General features: G+C 38.2%; 1 protein-coding gene across 2 annotated transcripts in view; it reads right to left on the minus strand.

Annotated features, from left to right (window-relative positions):
* LOC124777542 (28S ribosomal protein S7, mitochondrial) overlaps positions 1 to 13,234 on the minus strand; it is an 84,437-nt gene that overhangs the window by 35,033 nt on the left and 36,170 nt on the right. For both annotated transcript variants that reach the window (XM_047252999.1, XM_047252998.1), the window contains exon 4: positions 13,048 to 13,215. In XM_047252999.1, coding sequence (XP_047108955.1) covers positions 13,048 to 13,215 — 168 coding nt within the window. The remainder of the gene's footprint in view (positions 1 to 13,047; positions 13,216 to 13,234) is intronic.

The raw sequence follows: 13,234 nt of genomic DNA on the forward strand, positions 1-13,234 counted from the left end.
TTCAAACTTAAAGTTGACAAATGGGAGGTCAAACCAGAGACAAAAGCGCCGAGAACTGGAACAAAATGGAGCGAAGAAAGAAAAGCTGAATTCTCGCAAAGAATGAAGACCTGGTGGGCAAACAAGAAGAATAAGAAGCCCCAGAAGTGAACCATCTTTACTTAGCGTCTTCCATGTTGGGAGCTTTACGACTAATAATAATAATAATAATAATAATAATAATAATAATAATTTGCTGTGGACCTTCTGCAAGCCGTTGTTTTCCCATGGACGGCGTAGGTCATTGTTTGGATAGTCACGTTGTTATGGATGTCTGAAATGCAAGATTATGTTAATGTCCGCCAATATCTGAGAATGCAGGCTTTCTCAGCGAATCTCGCTGATAAAATCTTCTCAGATTGACAGCCAAGTCAATGTGTTGTTCTCCAGAAATGTTTCAGCAAGTTTCTTACTTGCCATCTTCAGGCAAAGATGGCAAGTAAGAAACTTGCTGAAACGTTGCTGGGAGAACAACACATTGACTCGGCTGTCAACCCGAGAAGATTTTATCTTTGCCAATATCTGTTGTGTTTTAGTATGTAGGCATATTTAACTTTAGTCATTGTTATTGGGTACATATTCTTGTGTTGAGGAGTTTAGTCCCCGTGGCATTTAAGTGTTCTATTTAATTATATTTAAGGTAGTTTCTATTTGGTAATCCGCCTAGCCATGACTGATGTCAGTTGCTCAGTCTGTCTGAAACGTTGGGCTTATTGGGTAGAGACCATTGTTGACTTGCTCTCCTCAGCTCCGAAGTCCCGTAATGATACTACGGCGGTAGTTCTGGCATTTGCAGAAGTTATTAATTCTTGTGAGCACAAATAAAGCTACCTTTGCCTCTGTAATTTTCATCTGCTGGCCAGGAAGCTTTGGTTAATGATTAAAATTAACCAACTGGTCTTTGTCCAACCTAGTGGCTCGTGTTAGTCGAGTTCCCTTTCCAGTTCGGGTAAATGTTTCCTCCTCCTGTTGGAACCATCCTCTTTCACAAGCCACACTGGGGTAAGAGTTGCCAGAGTGTCTATTGCCACTCAGTGTTCCAGGAGAATGAAATAAGAGGTTAATTATCTACTCCACCGTTATGCCCAAGAAAGGTGAATTAGAGTAGTTCTGGATAACCCAAGTGTTGTACACTATTAAGATGGTTCTCGGTTTGGAGAAATTGCTGTTTGGTAAAATTTAGCCTTTTGTGTCTGTAATCCGGCGTATTCCACGATCCAATGTTGTTACAGAACTGAAAGATTTGGTTTTGATACATTTGCTGGGATGTGACTTAATTATTTGCTATTGATGTTAATTGCTTTAAATGAATCTTCTTTAATTTGTGGTTATAATTCTTAATGAGTGATTGTCCTCAGTGGTGTAACATTTAATGTACGTCTGATTGTCCCCTATGTTACCTACGGACTTATTAAGAGACCGAAAAGGTGATCCTTCTCAAGTTTATGGGACTTTATTAACTGTTGAAAAATATGTTTGTTAAAAAGGAATAATTTTAGATTCCTATTGTTTATTAAGTAATTCTCAAGTAATATAGCAAATATTATGAGTGCAAATATTCTCTCATTGTTACACTTGCTTGTTCTGTGGTTAGCACTGAAGGGCGTGACAATAAACGCAAAGTCGAAAGTGAAGTGTTAAACCGGTCCCTTCGTTTTGTCAAGTTGTGCCACAAACTCCTCTTCTCCCCAATTCTATTCAATACCTCCTCATTAGTTATGTGATCTACCCATCTAATCTTCAGCATTCTTCTGTAGCACCACATTTCGAAAGCTTCTAATCTCTTCTTGTCCAAACTATTTATTGTCCATGTTTCACTTCCATACATGGCTACACTCCATACAAATACTTTCAGAAACGACTTCCTGACACTTAAATCTATACTCGATGTTAACAAATTTCTCTTCTTCAGAAACGCTTTCCTTCCCATTGCCAGTCTACATTTTATATCCTCTCTACTTCGACCATCATCAGTTATTTTACTCCCCAAATAGCAAAACTCCTTTACTACTTCAAGTGCCTCATTTCCTAATCTAATTCCCTCAGCATCACCCGATTTAATTTGACTACATTCCATTATCCTTGTTTTGCTTTTGTTGATGTTCATCTTATATAATCCTTTCAAGACACTGTCCATTCCGTTCAACTGCTCTTCCAAGTCCTTTGCTGTCTCTGACAGAATTACAATGTCGTCAGTGGACCTCAAAGTTTTTATTTCTTCTCCATGGATTTTAATACCTACTCCGAATTTTTCTTTTGTTTCCTTTACTGCTTGCTCAATATATAGATTGAATAACATCGGGGATAGGCTACAACCCTGTCTTACTCCCTTCCCAACCACTGCTTCCCTTTCATGCCCCTCGACTCTAATAACTGCCATCTGGTTTCTGTACAAATTGTAAATAGCCTTCCGCTCCCTGTATTTTACCCCTGCTACCTTCAGAATTTGAAAGAGAGTATTCCAGTCAACATTGTCAAAAGCTTTCTCTAAGTCTACAAATGCTAGAAATGTAGGTTTGCCTTTTCTTAATCTTTCTTCTAAGATAAGTCGTAAGGTTAGTATTGCCTCACGTGTTCCAACAATTCTGCGGAATCCAAACTGATCTTCCCCGAGGTCCGCTTCTACCAGTTTTTCCATTCGTCTGTAAAGAATTCGCGTTAGTATTTTGCAGCTGTGACTTATTAAACTGATAGTTCGGTAATTTTCACATCTGTCAACACCTGCTTTCTTTGGGATTGGAATTATTATATTCTTCTTGAAGTGTGAGGGTATTTCACCTGTCTCATACATCTTACTCACCAGATGGTAGAGTTTTGTCATGACTGGCTCTCCCAAGGCCGTCAGTAGTTCTAATGGAATGTTGTCTACTCCCGGGGCCTTGTTTCGACTCACGTCTTTCAGTGCTCCGTCAAACTCTTCACGCAGTATCTTATCTCCCATTTCGTCTTCATCTACATCCTCTTCCATTTCCATAATATTGTACCTAATCAAATGATTATACAATAATATTGTAAAGAATTTTTGTAACTAATTCAATCTGTTTTTCTTTGCATGGCATATATTGATGCAAAACTGTTATCTTGAGACCTTTTGGTGATTATCCGACAGAGATGTATTAAGAAAATCCATATTTTGACGAATACGATTTGCGCAGAAGTGATTGACCAGCCGCTGCAGGACAGAAAATTTAATGGTGAGTCACACAATTATATTTCATTCAAACATTCAATGGCAAACTGCAGAATCTATTTTTCTCTTTCCACACATCCTGTAGTTTTCTTCTAGATTTTTTCAAAATTATCTATCTCTATTGTAGTTTGTGGTAATTATAGTATTGTTGTAGCATATGAAAACCGTGAATTTGACCGCCAAACAGTCATTTGTTAGGAAGAATTTTGCCCGCCCTGCTGCATCTTTCTCAAACCATTGTTGCAATGGAGCAATCATTTACATTGACGAGAAAATATTTCAACCTAAATTTGAGTCAAATCTTTATTAATCAGACTTATATTATTCCCTTTTTGACTTACGATTATACATCTTATTAGAATGGAACACAGTAAGGTCAAGATAGTTTCGGCAGATGAGTTAAGTGAAATAGATTCATCGTTCAACCAACAAGAAAGTCCGCGTTTACCTCCATGGACGAGTTCACAGATCAATGCAAATCAATTGCCTCAAACTCGCAACATTTGTGATAATACACAGATAGCGACTTTAAATGACGAAATGTGGAATGGACGCGAGACTAGACCATCAGTGCCATTGTTAACATCAATGTCAGAACCGAATATGAGACAAATTCAGCAATGTGACACAAATCGGACACAGGAGACTGACAAACTGGACCGACTATTAGAGTTATTTGCAGACATGAAACGAGACGTTAGTCAGAAAATTGACATATTAAACCATACTATGACCGAAAATTTTGAACGAACGACAAAACAGATGACAGAATTAAATATCACTACTCAACAGCTCAGCCAGCGATTTGAGACATTGTCCGAGACCGAGTCACTAAACAGGAAGAAATAATATCACCCGATGCGAGAATCAGTTAGCTCAAATAGTTAATGTGCAGCAGGAAGTGAACACCCCTGTGGAAGAGTTAGCTCAGGCCCACACTTCAGCTAGCTCCACCCAAGAAAAGCTGACTGAAGAAGTGGGAAATATTACCCAACAGCTCACAATGGTAGTTCTTGAACAAACCCACCTCAAAGAAAAGATAGAAAAATTAGAAGACCGAGCGGACATCGCGTCACTAAACAACGACACCAACATGGCCGAAAGAATTGTGCATGAATGTAAATTGTGTGACTACTATCTGGACAAAAAACTTGAAACAATTACACAGGACATACTTTCAAAAACAAAGACACATGTTAAAGACGAGACAAAACACATAGAAGACGAAGTGACAAAATTATGAGACAATGTTGTGCCGTGTTTGGCGAGCAAACGCATCGTCAGGGAATGACAGAACAGCTAAAACCATGGCTAATGACACAGACAGAACACCTATTGTGGAATCACCCATTTCCAATCAAAATTACAATGTGCCACTTTCTTTTCCACCAAGTGAGCAATATTACGGTACAACACCTAGAGTAGCAAGTGACATAAACCACATCAATACAGTTATGCCAACCGGCATGGCCAATGACATGTTTGTAAGGCATGGGTATTCCAGACATTTTCCAGTGAGGAAAGCACAAAGTCCACCCTATTGTGTTTATTAGATCATTTGATGGTGTTTTTCTACGCAGTTGGTCAGAAGTCAATAAAATCAGATACGTCACCAATCTCATGAGAGGACGAGCAGCTAAGTGGGGTGCCGCTATGAAACGGCGGAGCCTTACATTTGAACAGTTCGAACAAGCCATCTTGGATGAATTGTGGTCCGAGAATGAGCAACAGAGTCTAAGGAGAGAAGTGTGCAACCCTGAGACCTATGACCCTAAGAAAGAGACATTAAGACAATACTTTGAGAGGTACCTAGACAAGACACTGTACTAGTCCAAACCACTTGCCAGCGATAATTGACACTTTAAAGAACCACTTACACTTTCCATACCGAGACAGATTAATAGGAGTACTGGAGAATGACATTAAGACTTTCTTAAACTTCTTAGATCAAATAGACGTAGTTTACAGAGGCGATTCACGCCATTCAAATTTTACTCATATCAGTAACCAAAATCAGCACCCACCCCCGTAGTGACGGTGGTTGGTGGAACCATCCGTCCGCACCGCGACACAATACGATGCCTGTGCGCGAAACATATTCACATGGAAATGTGTATGACGGTAGGAACAACCGCAGAAATTCGAGGAATAATAATAACAATAATTATCATCCATATCAAAATGGTAACTACATGCAAAATGAAAATCACAGACAGTACAACAACAACCGCAATAGGAGACGTGAGAATAACCGGCACAAACAGGGCTACTTTGACAGGAACATGCCATATAACAGGCATAATTACCACCAAAACAACAACAATCCCAACAATCACCAACAGAATATGTGGAACACACAAAATTCACGCATGATAAATCATAACCCTCCACGGAATCCGTCGCCGTTCCCCAGTACAGTTATACACTCCCCGCCACGAAGTAGCAATAACAATTGCGGTGCGCCATCAGCTGACATGTGGGTGCCTACCGGCCGGAATGTAAACATAGTGGAGTTGGTCAATGAATCCAGCCAAACAAAGCAGACGATGGAAAACAGTCGACGACCGAGCTAAGCGCTCGTGCTTCGGTCGTGAGGTGTTGTAATAGCGCAAAGGCTGAGATGGTTTGTTTCCTCAGGTACGATGACAAAATGACAGCAGAACAGGAATTAACCGTCGAGAAAAACATTAAATCAGACAGTTGTGTTAAAGAATTCATACAAGCTACGGCATGGGTTAAGTTTAACGATTATAATGTACAAATTTTATTCAATACTGGTGCTGCTGCAAGTGTGATGTCAACTACATTCTATAATGAATTGAAACAAATTATAAACATACCTACTTTACCTGTACAGAATTGCCACATGTTTTAGTGCCACAGGTACTAAATCTAAGAACATATGCATGCAAGCCCTAGTTAACTTCACGTTTTCCAATACACAGTTCAAGTGTAATTTTCTGATTGTAGACAAGCTTATTGTACACTGCATCCTAGGGTTGGATTTCTTGAATGAACACAAAGCAATCATAGATTTAAGTAAGGGCATATGTCAATTATCTGTAGGAGAACAACTAATCAATGTTGAACTTAACAAGACGATTGATCCACGAAGTAAGTCCATTTCAATTGGTATATCCTACCATAGTTAGTGTATGTAACTTAACACTTGAAGATTCAGACTATCAGGAGATTGAATAGGATTTATTGTATCAGAAATGTGTTGAATCTGACTATTTAATGAAACAACAGCAAGAAGAATTGTACAAATTATTATGTGATTATGCACAAGTTTTCACTGAGAGGCCTGGTGTAATCAGAGGTTACAGCTACAAAATGGATGTTAAGCCACATAAGACTTATTGTAGGACACATTATAATATTCCATGGGTGAAGAAACCTGCAGTTTTACGTGAAATCGAACGTATGTTGACCTGGGGTGTCATAGAAAAATCACATTCCCCTTACTGCAGTCCTATCCTGGCGGTAGGCAAGCAAGATGACAATGTCAGATTGGTGCTAGACGCATGTGGAATCAACAAAATTATTATACCTGTTAACACAAGACCCGTCAACTTGGACGAACAGTTGCTAAAATTTTATAATGTACAATACCTAACTAATATTGACCTCCGCTTATCGTACTGGCAGGTGTCGCTTCACAATGACAGTCATAAATACACTGCTTTCCTTTGTGAAGGACGCAGTTATCAGTTTAGTGTGTTGCCTTTTGGTTTGTGTGTAAGCGCGGGCGTGTTCATCGAGGCACTTGACGCCGTTCTCGGCCTGTGTTTGTTGTCACGCGTCACGGCGTACGTCGATTATATTGTTATGGCAACAAATACGTGGGAGGAACATATTGATCTGTTACAGCAAATTTTATTTAAATTTTCACAAGCTGGAGTCACAGTAAATCTTTCAAAGCCCCACTACAATGAGGAGTACAACAATGATACGTGCTTAACAAGTGAAAGTGATACTGAAACAGGTGTTGAGGCATGCAGTTCATCATGCTTGTCGAATAGGGAGAGATAAATCCTGTCCCCAGCGAAGCATAGTAAAGAACAGTTGTTGTCCAAGGAGCAGGTACTAAACATAACTATGTACATTGAAGATCATCCACAACATATTACAAAAAATTATAAACAGATTTCGAATAAACCTACAAGCCATGCAGGGTGGCCGCACGGTTTGAGGCGCCATGTCACGGATTACGCAGCTCCTCCCGCCGGCGGTTCGAGTCCTGCCTTGGGGATGGGTGTGTGTGTGTTATTCTTAGCATAAGTTACTTTCAGTTAATTTAAGTAGTGTGTCAGTCTAGGGACAGATGACCTCATCAGTTTGGTCCCTTCAGAATTCACACACATCTGCACATTTGTAACCTACAAGAATATGACCATTTAGTGCATAAGAAAAACTTACAGATATTCAATGGAGGACAAGGCGCACTTGTTACAAAAATTAGCATTTGCGCATTTCAAGCATGCTCAATACAATTTACAGGATGTGCATCATGTGACCTATTACATTACGCATTTAAAACTGCATGCAAGACAGACTGCAGTGACTTGAAGGGTAGCAGTGGATGGTTGCATAAGTTCAAAAAGGCTACAGAATTGGAAGATGTAAGATAACGAAATTACAAACAAAGCATCAACTTGATGATGCACAACAAACAGCAGAATCGGCCTGGAAATTTGTAGATGAAATCAACAAACTTATCTCATCATTCAGAAAGGAATTTGTTTTCAAATCTGACCAACTGAGATTTGAAGAGGAAATGCATATGAAAGGAACCCTGGAAATTGGAGATACCAAGAGAGTTGTATCAAGATCAATTAACATCAACACCTCAATGCATTTGTATACAATTATGCTCACTGTTAATCTGGATGTTAAATTGGATGGAAAGTTACTTAGTGTGCTGTGAGAAGTTGGAGATGCTTTGTCCCCTACGATTCTTTCTCGTGTGCATGATCTTGCAAGAGCAGAGGGGAATATTTATGTCACAGCAAGAAAGAGGCAGGAAAATGGGCTTAAGAGAACTACAACTATGGTATGAGCACTGCTTTTGGCCAATAGCTGGTCAAAATAGCTTGCTTTTGCTTGATTTCTGGTCTGCATATAAATATCGTTCTCCTTTAGAGCAAACTATCCCTCCTGAAAAGTGTGTGATATTGCAACTCATATCACCTAGAACCACTGGACAAGCCCGGGCTCTAGATGTTTGTTTTTTCCGTGCCTACAAAATATATTATTGCACTATCTGCAGCTATGCCTTAAAGGATAGCCAGTTTCACAATAAGCACCATGACAGACTGTTTCACATTCAGTTGTGTGCCATCACATTCCATCAGTTCTCATCACCTCATTTCACCAATATGATTCTACATGCATTCCTTAAGAGTGGATGCCTAGCTGAAAGTCCTGCTCAGTTTGCAACTCCCACAGAGTTCACCTACAATTTTGATGGTGCAAACCCCTGTGATCACCATGGCATGCCATTTTTCATTTGGTGTTCATGGTGCAATCTAATGGTTTGTTTTGAACATTTCTTGAATGTCGACAATGTCCATTTTGCAAAGTGTAATACGTACTTCCCATAGAAGGTTGATCTCTGCCACTACTGCACACTCATTTTCTGTCACCATCCTGATGCACATGTTGAGTCATTAGCAGCTAATGTTTTTCCTGTCATAATTGTTAATACAACACTTTCAAATGAGCCTTACTAAATACTGAACATGCAGCCTTGCATTTGAGGGGTTCCTTGTTAGTGCTACCTAAGTGAAGCCAGGCTAAATCGCTATTGTTGCATGTCAATTAACTGGCAGGCAACAATAATTGTAACCCCGGACTTTCCGGAGATGATGTAATTATGTGTACTGTGTATGAAGGAAGAAGTCTGCAAAAATACAAAAGCAGATTTTGATAAGATTTCAAAATGGCGCAATGACTGGAAACTTGCTTTAAATGCACAGCACAATAAAATTGTGCAACTTCAGAAAATGCAGAAAAGTTGTATCCCATGACTAAAATATCAGTCACAACTGGAATCATTCAACTCATACATATATCTAAGCGGTAACAATTTGTGGGCAAGTGAACTGGAACTATCATGTGACTCAAACATAGGTAAACTAGACGGAAGAGTTAAGTTAATTTTTGGGTTACTGAGAAAATAATGTCAGTTTAGAAACAAGACAGTATACAAAACACTCATGTGGTCCTTTCTAGAATGTTGGTCAAGTATATGGGACCTATATCAAATAGTACTAACAGGTGATACTGAATGTATTCAAAGAAGGGCAGCAGGAAGAGTCATAGGTTTGTTATACTCAAGGGAGAGCATCATGAAAATGCTGAAAAAACCTGAATTGGAATACACTTGAAGATAGAAGCCAATTATCCCATGAAAGCCTATTTACAAAATTTCAAGAACCAGTATTCAATGAAGAATCCAGGAATATACTGAAGCTCCCATGTATTGCTCCAGTAGGGGCCACAAAGCCAAAAATACACTAATTACTATGTCTACACTAGCACTGAAGCAGCCATTCTTCCTTTGCTACATATGCGAACCAAATGGGAAGAAACCTTAACACATGATACAATGTTAAGTACTGTCAGCCACACAGTTCACAGTGGTTTGTCAAGTATGTACTTTATTTTACAGATTATAAGATGCACTTTTTCTATGAAAAACTGCCTCCAAAATTCAGACAGGTCTCAGATTAATATAAAAATGTCCAGTGTTTGATTTAAAATTCCCGCCAGTCTTAAAATTGGGCACACCTTCAATGTCACAGGAAACCTATCTCTATCTGGCAACACTGGATTCAACTGGCAGCAGCAGTGCACCAATGCGATGAACATAATTGCAGGGATTCACAAGCTTGCTAACATCGTCTCCCTCCTGCCCTGCCGTCACAAACCCAGAACACTGTCTAGCCTATGATGCGTCACTGCAGTCTATGGTGCCAGTGAACTTGAATTGAAAGTGGTTTGTGTTGTCCGTAAAAATACAATATTTTTGTTAGTAACTAGTTTCATAATGGAAAAAAAAATAAAAGGTATTCATATGATGCAGGTTACAAACTGGAAATAATGGCATAGAGGACAATGATGACAATGAAGAAGAAGAACAAGAAGCAAGAAGCAAAGTAAGGTGTGTGTTAGAGACGTAGCCTCTTATATCTGTAAAATACAATATATAGATTTAGTTTTGCGGTGACACACACCCAACCAACATGATATCTCAAAGAATCTATAACTCAAGCAGAAATACAAGTATGACATAACTTTATGTTTTTTATTATTTCACACTATTTAAATGTTATATGAAACTGAGGAATACAGCTGTTGCTCATTTACCATATGTAAAAGTGCTTAGAATAATGCCCATATGTAAAAGCACTTAGAATAATGTGCAAAGTTGTGTGTGACTTGTATCTCCAAAACTAATTCTTTCTTCTACGATGTTGTCTGCTCTATCCAAGTTACTGTGACATGAAATACAGTGGAACAACGGCAGAAGTAAAGCTTGAGGGAAGGTACTGTGTTTTACATAAATAATGCTCTCGACCTACCCAGTCCACATCAGGGCTCCCCTCCCTTTTCCCCTCTCCACATCACTTTCCTCAATACCACTACTCTACTCACACACCAATTTTTTAAAGACAGCTTAGTCGGTAAGTGCACTGTCTGTGAAAGGCAAAGTTCTGGATTGTAGCCTCAGTCTGGCACTGTTTTAATCTGCCAGGAAGTTTCAGTTAATGGAAGTCAGTGATGCAAATCAACAATTTTAGTGGTCAGCACTAATGCTATACTTGTAGATAAATGTAAACAGTTCATTATTAACTCACTCTCTCTCTCTCTCTCTCTCTCTCTCTCTCTCTCTCTCTCTCATGCACTATGGACGAGTTTCTCCATAAGACCTGGGCAGTAAATCACAATAATTAAGAAGCATAGTCAGTACAGAATCTTACATGGATTCAATCAATTAACAGAATAATATTGAAATTTTAATGACTGATTGCTGGTCATTGTAGCTATGAAGACCAGAATTATAAATTTATAAAGAGAGAATTATGCTAAACATGCACTTTTGTTTATGGTAAGCATATGATGTATGAGGAAAACTATAAAGACCACACAAAAAATGTCGCCTGCAATCATAAAATATCTTTGTTGTATCCAGGTACAATAACATTTCATAACTCGAATATCCACCTCCAAGGGCAATAAAAGACTGTACAACTCCTGCAAGAGTGTAACACAGTGGCTGTCTCATGCTTACATAAATGATCATTTCATGCTAGAACAAGTGTGTGAGGATGAGGAGCGGGAGGAGGAACTGAGGAAGAGTGAGTATTGTTTTACATCTCAAATACTTCAAAATCATTACAGATGAGCACAGTACTGAAAAGAGAAGACAAGGGAAGAACTTCTCATGTCTTTGTTCTATGAACCACTCTGACATTTACTTTCAATAAATTCCTTGAAAAATGTCATTTGAACCCCACACTTCCAGATACGAGCCCAACACTCAAACTATTGTACCATTTCGCACATTTAGTGAATACATAGCCTGTCAAATGAGAATTTTGTTAACATCAATACAGATTTCAGAAAGAACATACTCAGAACATGTACTTTTTCATTGCAATTCTACTTTATAGCATTTCTTTCTTTCAAGGGACATCTGATTTAGTGTTCCTAGTCTTCACAAACTGTTTAAATTCTGCACACAGCTAAAACAATCACAAAAAACTTACATTATTTCACATATATTAATCTATCCAATGAAATAGTTTGTCATATATTTTAGCAGTGGAGACTGCATGTCATTTAGTGAAGATCATATTTCTGGATCTTATACAGAAGTATTAGACCGAGTTGTTCAAATGATTAAAAAACTAAGGGCCTATTCCTGAAATACAACCACAGAGAACTAAGCTTTGAAAACTTGTACTGAAAATAACTGATCTACAGCATTTAGACTAAAGTTACGCTGTTCTTTCCATTCTTCACAAAATCTTAATCCAAATACATTCTTGGATATTTTCACAAAATGATACCCAATGCCACAGACCTTATACTGTTTTTTAACTTTTTTCTTTCTGCTTTTAGTTCAACTACATTTGTATTTGATAACTTTATTTGAACATTCACTATTTGATCTCTGCACTTACATACAGTCTTTCAAAACAGTGTAGTGTAGATCTTCGAATAACAATAAAGTATTTGTTTTGTAAACAAAACTGCCTTTTCCTGCTGACTTTATTTATCCCATACGCGTTTCGCCTTCTCCTGTTCTAAGGCATCATCAGTGGGATCTATAATGATACAGTTTTGTTAGTTATAGATTATCAAACAGTTCACTTTGCAATTTTTTCAATAAAGTATGTCAGTGGCATTACCATTTTAATAAAGAAATATGCCTTTACTTCATGATGGTCTTGGTCTTTAATGAGTGAAAAAAATTCAGGAAAGTCAATCTAAATAACTCAGTGAAGTTCTGAAGAATGTAATATTGTTGCTCTTGAGGTTTGAGGTGACTAAGCCTAAAATAATTACATACATAGCCTTGTAAGCAGTCATAGCAAGCACCATCTTAGTACATAATTGGGGTATACTTTTATGTAAGAAGCCATGTGTGTGTGTGTGTGTGTGTGTGTGTGTGTGTGTGTGTGTGTGTGTCAAAAATGCTTTTTTCCTACTTGACTTTTTACAGCATTAAGTGTGGTGGATATTATGACTGAATTGTAAAAGAGAGCTTGGCTGAAGATGTTCGGTTTTAACATAAGTTAACTTACTTGATAAGTTGCACCACCTCGTTTTATTGGTGCAACATGTAGCACAGGTCTTGAATTAGCAATAGCTTTATGGAAAATTTTTTGTGGATTAGTTTCAATTTTTGACTTTTCAAGCTCATTTGCTTTGTTATATCGTTCAAGCTGTATCCTTTTTATGTTTTCAAATGCCTGTAACAGAGAAAAATAT

Source organism: Schistocerca piceifrons, chromosome 2, assembly GCF_021461385.2.
Source record: "Schistocerca piceifrons isolate TAMUIC-IGC-003096 chromosome 2, iqSchPice1.1, whole genome shotgun sequence".
Lineage (NCBI taxonomy): Eukaryota > Metazoa > Arthropoda > Insecta > Orthoptera > Acrididae > Schistocerca > Schistocerca piceifrons.